The sequence below is a fragment of the Ambystoma mexicanum genome, chromosome 4q, assembly GCF_040938575.1.
Source record: "Ambystoma mexicanum isolate Mex_15411 chromosome 4q, UKY_AmexF1_1, whole genome shotgun sequence".
Taxonomy (NCBI): Eukaryota; Metazoa; Chordata; class Amphibia; order Caudata; family Ambystomatidae; genus Ambystoma; species Ambystoma mexicanum.
The window spans coordinates 650459618-650472660 of NC_090928.1; the positions used below are offsets into that span (position 1 = coordinate 650459618).

The 13043-nt window shown below is 45.5% G+C and overlaps 1 protein-coding gene across 1 annotated transcript in view; it reads left to right on the top strand.

The window, feature by feature from the left end:
• The first annotated feature begins 4463 nt into the window (after window positions 1–4463).
• The window catches only part of CCT4 (chaperonin containing TCP1 subunit 4), a 472029-nt gene continuing 463449 nt past the window's right edge, over window positions 4464–13043 (top strand). Inside the window, exon 1 of the mRNA XM_069608221.1 lies at window positions 4464–4818. Within this exon, the coding sequence (XP_069464322.1) occupies window positions 4698–4818 (121 nt within the window). The 5' untranslated portion in view covers window positions 4464–4697. The remainder of the gene's footprint in view (window positions 4819–13043) is intronic.

Sequence of the window (13043 nt, forward strand, 5' to 3'; positions counted from 1 at the left end):
CGGCTACGCATACACTATTAGCATCTTTCAGGCTGACTTGCCTTCTTTGGCCACTAGCTGGCACTGTTCTCTCAATCTGCATTGACTAATGCTGTTTTGTCCCTCACACGCTTCATGTCGTTTTCCTGGGAGCTTCATACGTTCATGCGCTCGCGGTATCCTGCAACAGCTGATCTCTTCAGAGCGATCCGATCGTTGAGAAGACCGGATAATGATATTAACTACAGGGTGATTTGCTCGGACTTGCGTCTGATATTCTAATATGTCATGGAAGGGTAACTGAGGAGCACCAGAACCTTTTTATAGTGCCCCCTCTGATAATGATTACTGCGGTCGCCGGAACTGAATGTCCCGTTGCGAACCGCACTAATCAATCACTACAGTAAAACTGAATTCTGCAGATATGTTCCACCACAAACTTAAACGCTGCGTGCTATCGCTCGCTCTATAAACCGCTGTCATACAATCACAATAGATCCATAGTCACATTAACCATAGAAAGTAATATTAGGTACTCAACTGGCTGCCCAAGCAGCAAAGAAAGAGGAGGAATCAGAATGGTGGACTGGATCTATAGGGATGGACTATGGTGATTGGTAGTTAAAGTCACATGTTTGAAGTCCAATAACAGATGAGCTACAAAAGACTATAAACTGTTGGGATTTGTAGTTTTTTCACTTTGTAAGTCATTGTTATTGTGTTTTGATGATGCTGTTCGAACAGTAAAGTTGTGGGTGTTAGGAAAGATTTCCCTTTACGTGTAATTTTCCCTCCAGTTGTGAACCCCACAACTTTTTGCTGTTGTCTGACATCCTAGCCTGACTTTTGTTAGTGGAGTCCAGCCTTCTGTTGTACTACTCCGCTGGGTTTTCGCTCACTTTGTTATGGGGAAACTGACATGCCCTGAAGGTCGGTACTGGGAGACTTTGTTTCCCTTAGTCTTTCACTTTGTTGCTAGTTTTTAGCAACATGTTACCAGTGCACAAAGTACCTTACAGTACAGTGGCGGGGGCTTCCTTTGATTTGTAAGGCCCTAGAAACCCTCAAAGGATTTTTCAGTAGAAGTACAAATGTACCTTGGACAGAGCTCATGGCAGCTGTTATTTTTCATATATTTCTAACTCTTTCTGGTGGTCCATTTCGCGTTTACTGCATTTGGCCCAGGACAGTGCCTTGGCCCCAAAATGGCCATTCCACAAGGACCTTTGTTCTGTCCTTTGGCCATCTTGTCCCTTTGCCTTTCCCAGGTTCAGCAGACCCGGGAAAACCCTTATTTGGTCATGCAGATCCTTGCGCTAACCGAAACTTTTGCGGGCTTTTGCATGCCTTGTGTGTGTGCCTCGAGGATGTGGGCTGGACTGTCTAGTCCCAATAAACATCCTGGGTGCCAGAGAGTCTGGTGTGCTGGGAATGACTGGGACCAATGTGGTCCGTGATTGGTCCACGTCTGACATGGCTGTATGTGAGCAGATCTTTCATTGGGTCCTCTTCGTTTTGGCGCGAAGGAGATTCTGGATAAGAGAAGGCCCCAAACACCCATACCAGGTCGATCTCTTGAGTTCTCACTGAACTCAGGATAGGAGCCAAGAATCCTGAAACCAAGAAGCAGAGCCGAGGAACCAGTGCTACAGCCCCTGCAAGAGTCCCTGTTTTTGCCCAACCGTACAATCGCGTGCATCTGCATCCGAAAGTACTTTTGAGCATAAGGCTCCACTCTTCTTAGGGACTGGACTGCCTCTTAGAGTTTGATAAGTGAAGGACTGCCTCAAGTATATTTGCACTGTATGCTCCCTTTCTTCACAGGTTGTGGACCCTTACAGTGTGCCATTCCTTGAGGCCATTGGCAACTGTATACATGTTTAATAGTAGTGTTATGTTGGTTTAGTTATTACTGCTGATATTTGCTTTGTGTTTGTTTAAAAGGTCTTTAATAAATCTATCTGTATTTTTTATATACACCTGACAGAGTATTTTGTAGTTTTGTTTACTGTGTGTACTCATTGTGTGCTTTCGAACACCCTCACCCCTCCTGAGACCTAGTCTTGACTGCCGCCAATGCTACCTTGATTGGTCTGGCTTGTCCAGAAGGTTACCCTGTTCAAGAAACTAGGCTGGCCTTCTGAACCTCTGCCCACCAGGTCAGAGTTCAGAAATCCATCTTAACAGTGAAAAAACATAATACGAGCCTCCTAGTCTTGACATAGAATCCGAGCCTCCGGTCTTGACATAGAATTTGAACTGGGGCTTGTGGATAGGCAGGGAATATTATAACATAAGAAAAGAAAGTGAAGAAGGGCTCCTGGGTCGGAGGCAGGGCTAAGTAATGGGGCGAGGAAGAGGAACGTGGAGGTAATGGTAGTTCTTTATTGAGTTGGTTTGTCAAAACCATACCTGCCTAACCTCTGGGTTTATCCCGGAGAGTCAGGTTTTTCACACTCTTCTCTGGGTCTCCGGGGAAGAGCATGGAGTCTTTGGGGTTTTCCAACGCAGAGCCAGTGTTTAAATAACAATACACATTTGCACGCATTTCGAGTTGTTCGCTGGGGCTCGTGTGATTAAAAGCAGCTGCCAGACACAATGCCCTGTGATTATCTGTCCATTCACATGGAAAACGGATGCCAGCAACCGACACAGCAAAGAGACTGAGACGTGAACCCATGCAGTCAACTAATCCATCCAGCTTGAACCACATCGTGTAAAAGGACTCAACGCACCAAAAAGAGGAAACGCGCATTGAAATTAGAAGTGAAATGCTGCAAGTGCAGTGACAAACAGCGCATACCCATTAAAAAAAAATGTATAGGTAATTTTACGCGCCAAATATACAAAAGTAATTCACTTCAGGGAGACAAAATAAAGATCTAGAAACCCAGGGAGGCCTTTTGCAGCTTCTATTCAAACAAACTACCGCTGGACCTTAACAATAGGTAGATATGCCTTGGAGGGCAAATGCCTGGCCCCCATCTTGGGAGGTTCCCACACATGGCTGCCTGTTTCAAAGAAGTCAGTGCTGTTGATGTGCTGCACCTGCTTGCAGCGTGTTTGTCGTGTGTTGTGCTTTTGCTTATGTGGAGTAGTATTAGTTTTCCAAATGCAAAAGGGCACTCAAAAATGGTAAATGCATTTTTTTGAGGGCTCAGTTTCATTTAGTGCAGGTCTGTGCACATAGCCGATCACACAATCAATATAGTTTAAGGAACTGAAAGAATGAATTTAGTGCAACATAGGCAAATAACTTTCTTTTGGGGAGGCAGCTGTGTGGTGCATAGATTATAATAGAAATAGGGTTGCTAATACTGCAAACATGTTTCTATGGCAGCTACAACTACTGAGTTTACCTTTTTGACATGTGGGCAGAGCCTTGTACAATTGGAGTCTAGTTTGGCTACGCCGTGGCTTAAATCTCATGGTTGTTGATGTTCAAATGTAGGCAGGTATGGTTAAAACGTGTTTTTGTTTGCTGCTCGAGTTTGTGAAGTAAAGAGAAAGCAAAATACAAGCCTCCAGGTATTGCTATAGAATGTTCTGCAAAGCAAATAAGGGGGCAGTCACACATCTTTGGCTTCCAGGGCCCCGCAAATCCTAGGACCAGCCCCTTGTGTCCCTGCCTTTTAGTTAATACCGTGTATGGTAATGCTCTGATGGACGTGGAGCTACTGCTTGCTCTAGAGAACACTGAGGAGAAGCACGATCACGAAAGAGGACGAAACTTAGCTGCTGTGTACCCAATCAGGATTCCCCACCATCCTCCTCGCTGTAGTAGAAATCTCCCTGGAAAACGAGCCGCTGGATTCCTTGTCAAACAGCACTAAAATAGCGGCCATTTTGAAAGGGTATCTATCCATTGTACCGGTGGAGTGTCGCGAAAACAACAGCCCACTAAATCAAAAGTTTTTTGAAAAAATACATTTCTTTACAACGTTAAACAATCGAACCTTTTAAAGTTACTTATTATAGTGGTCAAATAATTAATCTCTTAGATTCACCAGTCTACAGTGGTAGGGTCGAGGAGACGCCTGCTACACTCGTGGTTCTCAGAGGTTTACACCTTTCAATGATCTCTCTCTCAGCCCTTTCATAGTTTTTGAGATGGCACAGAGGCGTAGGAAAGGGCTCTCAAGCAAATATAGACGCTGCCGCATTTTTCTATGCTTCCGCTCTCTGTTCCCACTGCAGATACCGGTAAGTAACAGTAACAAAAGTTAACACTGCAGCACTGTTTAATTGAACCGGTTACACAGATAATGTACACGCACAGCACAACAATCCCTAATATTTAACTGTATAGAAATTATAAACCATGCACTAATTTACACGTGCATGCCCTTGTAATACACTTTTTGTTATCAGTCTCTCAGTTGACCCTGAAAAATACACTTAAGTTGCACTATTCGTAGATTTGTGCTCTGCTTTTGCAGCTCGAGCAGGACATCTAATTTCTTCTGTGCCCGTTCTGTAAGTGTACTGCCTGACGCCTTCTTTTGTTTCCATAGTAGCAGTCGCACAAACAGCGGCAAAGTATGTCCCATGGAAGGCGCTGTTGACGTAATCCTAGAAACGTCAGAAGATCTCCGCCCCTTCTCCGCAACCGGCTTTTCTCTGGAAGCTTCCTCTTCCTTTCTGTCTCGGAGCTGCTCATTGCTGAACAACGCGTGCAGTATCCGTCTCCATCGGCCGCTGTACCCACAGTTCTCACCATGCCTCAGTATCCTAAACCCAGTGCGCTCACCGCTGGCACAGGTGGCAGGATTAAAGGCGCTTACCAAGACCGTGATAAACCAGCACAGATTCGCTTCAGTAACATCTCTGCCGGGAAAGGTGAGAGACCCCCGGCGGGCGTGGTTTTGGAAGAAACCTTGTAGTGTGTATTTCCATAATCAAAGTCTCTATGCTTCTGAGTTATCGCCGGTTACGTCGGATTTGCGTGAGCTCCCTTATGCTCCTGTGTGTAGCAGAGTGTCTGTTAAAATGGGCGGGGTTATGTCAGGTCGTGTTACTAAGCATTGTCCATCACAGGGTGTGTGATACAGGGCGGTTTCTAGGCAGTATTGCGCCCAGGGAAAAACACCAGAGTGTGGCCCCACGTTGCCACTATACATCTCCCATGCACTGTGCTTCCTATCCAAAAGAATGTAAACATTGTAATTTAAATATTGTTTATTCACTTGTACTTAATAAGTATACAACAATATCTTAAACAGGAATTCATCTATCATTTGAGATTGTTAGTTGTCTAAATGAAAGGCTCACTCCTAGGTGAGGCTTTCATAAAAGCATCTATTGCTGCTGCTATCATCTATTTTTCTCTCTATTGAAAGCCAAAAGCTCTCTTCAGTTGGTGAACAAAGTGCTCAGTGACAGCTCCAAATGCTTTGGTGGAAGAAAGGAAGATTAATAGGGTGACCAGACATCCTGGCCCACTATGTCCAGATTATGTTACCGTTGGAAACTGCATGGCCCTGGTTTTTATAGGTCTTTGTAGCTGGCCACAGCTCGCACAGATGAAATGCTGCGTTTTACAACTTAAGATGGTGTTTGTGATAAATTAGTAATACATATAATGTGTTTATTTTAACAGTAACGCTTAAACACCTCCAACCGCTACTGAAATGTAGTCCCTTGCCAGCCACTTTTCAACAGTTCGCTCTACTTTTGTTAGTTGCCCTGTCCCGGTTTTTTACTTTTTAAATCTGGTCACCCTAAAGATGGAAGGTGGATGTGATGGTGAAAAAGGCAGTTCCCAGCTGTATGAGTTAAGGTCCGGTTATAAATGCATCAAAACTACTTCAAAGTGAATAGGGGAAGGCCACAGAAGTAGGTAGGCCATGAGGTGAAGCAGTCATGTTGCCATGTGATCTGCATACCTAGACTTCTTCTATATGCTTTGCAAGTAAGGAGCAGATAATGCAGGCTGAAGGCATTGATCGCGCTTCACTTACCTAAATTGCCCCGAGGTGTCTATCTTGCCTGGTATATCTCTGAACAGCACTTTTTGTGCTCATTGCCATTGGCACCCACGAAGAATGCCCCAACCGAAGATGGCCACTGCCTTCACCCGATCTTGAATGAGCCCTTCCTGCAACACTGCTTCCTCACAACTGATTGGCCTTTGGTACCAATCAGCACAAGCCGGTAGGCGTAGCCGGCCGTCCTGATGAAGGCTGGGAGGTAAAGGCATTCCCCTGTCTGAGCCTGTCCGAAACTGCTACAACCGAAGCACCTCGCCCACATTCAAGGTAACTTCTCATTCGCAACTATCCATAGTCCCCAAGACCTTCTTACCCATCATTCCGTGAACAGACTGAAATAACTAACACTGTCTCCACTCGTGTACAACGAGCCTCTTTCACCAAACTGACCATGCCATAACACAGCGCCGAGTCACCTGCCCACCTTCATGCCGTCGACTGAGCTTTGCCCTGCTGAACCATACACCCACTGCCCTGAGCCATGCACTGAGTAAAGTGCCATCAAGACAGACATTCAAACCCCTTGTTTGGTGAGTGCCTCCCATCCAGGGTACTGGAAACCGCTATCCTCGCAGTACTATTGCACAGTCCCACAAATGTTTAAGTATCTTTTGCATTAATGGCGCCACAATTCGCAATGCTGCAGGACCCCCTAAGCGTTTGTTTATAAAACACGCCGCATATAATGGCTTACCTTGTCACCATGCACCATCTTGTAGCACGCCTATGTACGAAGCTCTGTCGATTACCTTATGTGCTCCGGTAATAACATATTCCATCATTGAATGTGCCATTGTTAACGCTACATGCTATTGTGTAATGCTCTGCTGTTTACCGTATTGTACTGTGATGTTAACCCCATGCATAGCCATTTGATTAGATTACTAGTTAACTCCTACCACCTTAGTATCCTACCACTGTCCCACTTCTCCTGTGTCTAGCCCACAGGTGATTTGTGTAACTGCTTAGCCCACCATTGCCCGGGGTCTATCCCACATGTGATCTGCAACCCACACTCAGCCCACCTCCACCCTACTACCCGTTGGACCAGCCTGCAACTCTCTTGCACCCAGTGCCTAACCAACTAGTAATCACCTAATCCAACATCACCCACATCATAGGAGATGACCTGAAAGCAAACTCGGGAGTTGTACTCTTGGGCGACCTCAACCTAGGGTTCAAAGACCCAAAAGATTTAAAAAAAAAAAAAGCAAAGCTCTCCTAGACTTGGGTTTCACCCAACGAGTGAACAAACCTACCCACACCAAACGTATCCTAGACTGGATCGCCGACCATAACTGTGCGGCTGACATCAGCTCTAACGCCCCTGGACTGACCACCACCTACTGCACTTCCTCATACCAATAAAAACAGGAGGTAATCCATATCCAAAAAAACTGCTCATTGTAGACTGGTTACTCCCTCTCGTGGAAACCTCAGCACTTGCCCATTCTACCTCTAGTTGAGATCTACAACACCACTCTGAATAGTGGAGGCCATAGCCCCACTGGAAAAGAAAAAAGACTCCATGTTAACTCCTGGTTCCCTCAAGGATGCATGGACCGCCAAAAGAGCATCCCTAACGTCCTGGCAAACAAACCCCTCCTCTCCCACAAGAGAGACATACCTCACTGTCGCCAAACAATACAAAAAGCCATCTCCACAGCCAAAGAGCTATTCGCCATATACAATGAGCTTACAATCCCACCCCCCCAACGTGACACAACCCACTGAGAAAAATGCAACCTGGTGTAACGACATCCAACACGCCATGTTAGACAAAATCAAAACACTTAAAAACAAAATCAAAACCCAATTCAACAAACTGCCTAAAACTAGTTCACACCACCAAAGCCCTCCACCAACACACCAGAGGGAAACGCTAATCACAGCAAAAATCCACCCAAACCCTTCAGATTTAGGAAGTAACATCCACCAAAGTCCTTCATATCATGAAACGCACTAAACCATTGATATGCAAAGGTGATTCTGCCCAGCTAACTTAATCAAAGACTGCGCCACAGTTCTTGCCCCCTTTGTCACCACCTTTATCAATGCCTCCTTCGCCAACCGCACCGTCCCACCCACCCTTAAGGAAGCCTGGGTTCAGCCCTTATTTAAAAAAAAAAAAAAAAAACTACCCTGACTCCCTAAACAACTATTGGCCTATTACCACGTGCCATTCCTGTTGAAAATTCTAGACAAAGCTGTATACTTACAGATTCAGTCCTAACTAGAAACACACAACATCCTCGGGAAAAAAGGCAATCTGGGTTCCGCCCCCGCCATTGCACAGTCAGCTCTACTTGACCTCAAGAACCAACTACTTGAGTCTATGGACAAAGGCAAAACATCACTCCTACACCTAGACCTCTGCGGCCTTTGATCTGGTTGATCACAAGATCCTCTGTAGACATCTGACTGACAGTCTACTTCTCCCAAGAAGCAACCGCCCGGATTACTTCCTTCTTGGACGGTCGAGCTATGTGTCTTCTCTGACCAAGCATCTGCCATCCCTTCACCCATCGATTGTGAAGTCCCACAAGGCTCATGTACCTCCCCCACACTCTACAATCTCTTCATCCTCCCCTTCTTCAGTGACCTAGAAGAATTCGGCATAGCCTTTACAAACTATGCCGATGACACACAAATTCTAGTCCTACTAACAGGCAACTACGAGCAAGACCTCCAGGCCTGGATGGTGGCCTATGCCTAAATTTGAGGGGGGGTCGACCGAAATACTGTTGGTAGGCCCCAAAGAAGCCCTAAAAAAGACTAGACGATTCATAACTCCTTCATCAACGAAGACACAGTTATCACCACTTCACCGGCAGTAAAAACCCTAGGGGTCTACCCAGATTCCACACTATCCATGAATAGGCAAGTCGGCGCTATTTCATCCTCCGCAGCGCTCGCCTCAAAAATCATAAATGCAGTGAAACCTTACCTATCACCTAAGAACTTCCTAAACATTGCTAGAGTCACAATTGGAGCAAAACTGGGTTACTGCAACATTATACTCCTTGGCACCTCCGCGAATAACGTCAACAGACTGCAAATCGCACAAAACAATGCCCTAGGAGCAGCCCTCAGCATCCCTAAGAGAGAACATATCTCCCAGGAAAGAAAAGATGCTCACGGTCAAAGAGCGCATAACTTTGAAACCCCTCACTATCACACACAGATGCCTTGCCCAGACAGCACCAGCCTATCTAGTAGAGGGAATGCGCCAACCCACAGACCTAAACGCAAAAAATACTCTCACCAACTTTCAATCCCAACATTCAACAGAGCCAAAGCCGGTGGAACCAGCTTTAAAGTCGGAGCCCCTGAAGCCTGGAACTCACTTCCGCCCAGTCTACAAAGAATCCCTCCTCACATTCAGAAAAGCAACAAAATCAAAACTGTTCAACTAAACTGTGTACCAGTACTGCCTCCTACACTAACCACGGAACACCCTTGTTAGTGTAATAATACACATGTTTTTGCCTGTAACCAATGTTAATATCATTCGCCAAGTTGAATATTCTTTAACAGCGCCACATAAATCCAAATAAATAAATAGACAAAGTATACAAATTGATCAACCTGTCCTTTGCTTAATCCACTCTATGATCAGTTCTAAAAGATTTGTGGATTACCCTGCTACTCAAGAAAAATAACCTGGATGCCCAATATAGCTAAACACTACTGACTAATAACAAACGTCCCAGAATGATGGATCGTGTCGCATATATAAAGTTCCAGGAGTTTATAGAAAGTAACGTTTTGAGCAATCGGGTTTTAGACACATGCATGGGACAGAAACCGCATACATCGAACTTACATCGATGTTAAATATAACATTGCATACATTGTGGATAAAGGCAGACCTGCTCTCTTATGCTCTTATTGCTGCTTGATCTTTCTGCTGCATTTGACCTGGTTGAGTGAACAGGCACACTGCTCTGACATGGCTGCTCAGTGGATTCTATCCTTCCTTGGCCCCAGGAGCGCCAGAGCTGCCATACAGAATGCTAGCTCAATGGCCACGCTTAATACCTTGGTGTACCACATGCATTTCTCCATTGTTGTTCAATGTTTGTCATGCCACTCCTTTCTCTAGTGGATGGCCTAGATGTGCAGTATACAGACTACGCAGATGGCAGCCAGGTCATCATAGAGTAAACGACCTGTCATAGCACGGACTCCGGTGCCATTAATAGCACCTACAATTCCATTCAGAAGTGGATGACTACAAACTCCCTTGCTCTCAATCCCAAAATAAATAAATACATTCCTGATCTTAGCAGCAGGACAACAATTTAAAACTGTGTTCCCTACTACAGTAGCTTTTTTTATAGAGGGAAATCAAATCAAAGTGTCAAGAAGGTGAAAACATTGGGTGTTGTGTTGGACGCAGAGTTGTCTTGTCCATTAAACCCCATGTTGCCTCTGTCCGGGCATCTTGTGGGTATTAAACCACATCCTCCAATATATTTCACAAAAAAATAGATCCCTTCTAGCCACTGCCCTGATCATCTTGCGCCTTGATTATTGTAACCGCTTGCTGGTATGGATATCAAAGGTGAATGTTCAGGCTCTGGTCTCACCCGCAGGGAACATGTCCCAAGTGCCAGACGAAGATTCCACTGGCTTCCTGTCAAACAACGTGTCATGTACAAGTTACACTCCATGACCTACAAGTGCTGTTATGGTGAAGCCCTGCAATACATTACCAACTGCCTCGCCACCCTTCCACCTGGTTGCTGCCTGCACTCCTATGACCCCCCCCCCTAAAACTTACCCAACCCAGGTATAATTTTAAAACCTTTGGTGGCTCCACATTTTCAGGCTCCATCATTCTGAAACAAAATCCTGCGTGAACTCGGGCAGTCCAAGAAAAGTCTCAAAATTCACTTGTTCAACCTTCATTCACGCTAGCCCGCCTTCTCACATCTGATCAGATCAGGCCAGTTTCCTCTGCTTCCCATCTGTTATGTACATCTTATTTTGTCTTGTGTGCGCTTTGAGGCCTATGGGCAAGTAGCACTTTATAACAACTACAACTTTAAATACTTGTGAGTGCAATAATTGTGAGTGCATGAGCATTTGTCAAAATCTGGTGATGGAGTACCCGAGTATAGGAGGGCAATATCAAGAAAATAACCTGAGTACTACTGTGCAGCCCCCCCCCCCTTGTCGAGTTTCTGGCTGGTGGCAGTGGTTACCACGCGAAATATTCCACTGGAATATTTCCTATGGGATTTTTCCATTCATTTTAAACGCACCACTTTTTTGGTGCAATGTTAAAGATACCGCCGGGTTATTTATTTAAAATTTATTCCCCGGTTGTGTCTTTTTGCCAGGTTTTAAAATGGCGTTTGTTCGCATCTGTAACTCCATCCCAAGTCGAGCCCTTTGTTCCACTTTTGGCGGGCTTCTGCACAGAAGCCTCAAAAAGTGGTGCCATTCTGTCTGGGTCTACAGGATGTGTGGGAGGGGGGAATAGGCACCCTGGACTGAGTTGCCTCGGCAACTCAAGTCGCACTCTTGTGTGATTGGCCCCGTGGTGAGCCGCCCGGCTCACCACTTAGCATGTTTGAGTGACAGCTAGGATTGATGAATGGGGGTTTTCTGCATACAAGCAGGGCTTTGGGGACTGGAACTTGAGAAGTCGCCACAGGACCTAAAGAATCCGAAGAGGGAGAAGCTGAGCCAACCTGCAACGACGACACCACTGGTGGAGCCCTGCTGAACCGACTCACCACTTCCCAACCACAGAGAAGATCTTCTTCCTTTGAACTGGTGGGGTTAACAGTTCGCCCTCTTTTCACCTTCCTGGATCGTCTCGTGGTCGAATCGCCCGTGCCAAGCACCCCGGCGGCCGGATAGCCACGCTTCACTACCACCACAAATATAAGGGTCGTACTTTTTTTTTTTTTTTTTTTTTTTTTTTTAACCGGGAAACTCCACAGCTGCCCTCTTCCCTAGCAGTGCAACGACCTCCAACTTTCCTTCACGTCAAGATCTTCTCTTCCCCTGGACGAAGCACCGACTCGCACCCGCTGCCAGGAACAACTGCCCCCGCTGGAGCTTTCTCACCATTTCAGGTACTGTGTCCCGCCTGGTCACCCTTGCAACAGACTGTTCAAGGTGTCCTGTAAATCCTTGACTCTCTATCCTGGGGTGACCTGGGACCTGTTAACTAACTTTTCTGAACTGATCCGACTCAATCTGCAAAGACTTTTAAAGTGTACTTCAACTGTGTGATCTTGGGCACATTCCGCCTTGCTCTCTCCAAGAGCGGGCCTGGCCTATGAACTTTCTTGCTCTACAGTAGACTCTGCCTTTCTTGAATTGCTGTGGTTCTTTTAAAAGTGTTGGTATTGTGTGTTCCTAATTCTGCCTTTTCCCTCCCTTTCTAAATAGTTATTGGAGTGCCATCTTGGTTAAGCGCTCACCTCTGTATTGATAAGTGGTGTTCTTTTCCTAAGACTTGTCGAATAATTAATCAGGGAGCTGTATATATTTCTAGTGACTGCGTTTGAACTTGCTTGACATATTAGTGCCAGTGTGTTTTTAAATAAATATACTCTTATACCCAAGCTCTGGTCAGTCTTTGCTTGTGCTACTGTATTTTTGTACTATACTGCCTAACTCTTCTTGAGGGAGGTCTGACTGCTCAGCCACAGCTACCAGGTAAATCTGGGTGGTACAGACTGCTACCAATTGGGTTTACTGCCAACACCTGTAGTCCTAAACTTTTTGCAGTGGCCCTTAAGGGAACTGCACAGGTTTCTGCCTAACAATAAATCATGTGCAACGTGCTGGTTTTGGGAATGGAACAATGCCATGCGACAAGTATGAAACCCTGGTGGCACTGAATAGGCCCGACTTTGTTCTGAGGGCCGTGAATAGAGTCCCATCAGTGGGTTATAATAATGCTCCTCAACGCAGAGCTTAGAAGTGGTCCATCTACATGAAGTTCTGTACAAATCTCAAAATTATAATGATTGAAATACAATCCTTGCATATTGAAATGCCTAATTCCTCTAGTTGCTTTTGTCCAATGGCAAAAGCTGGCTATTTGTG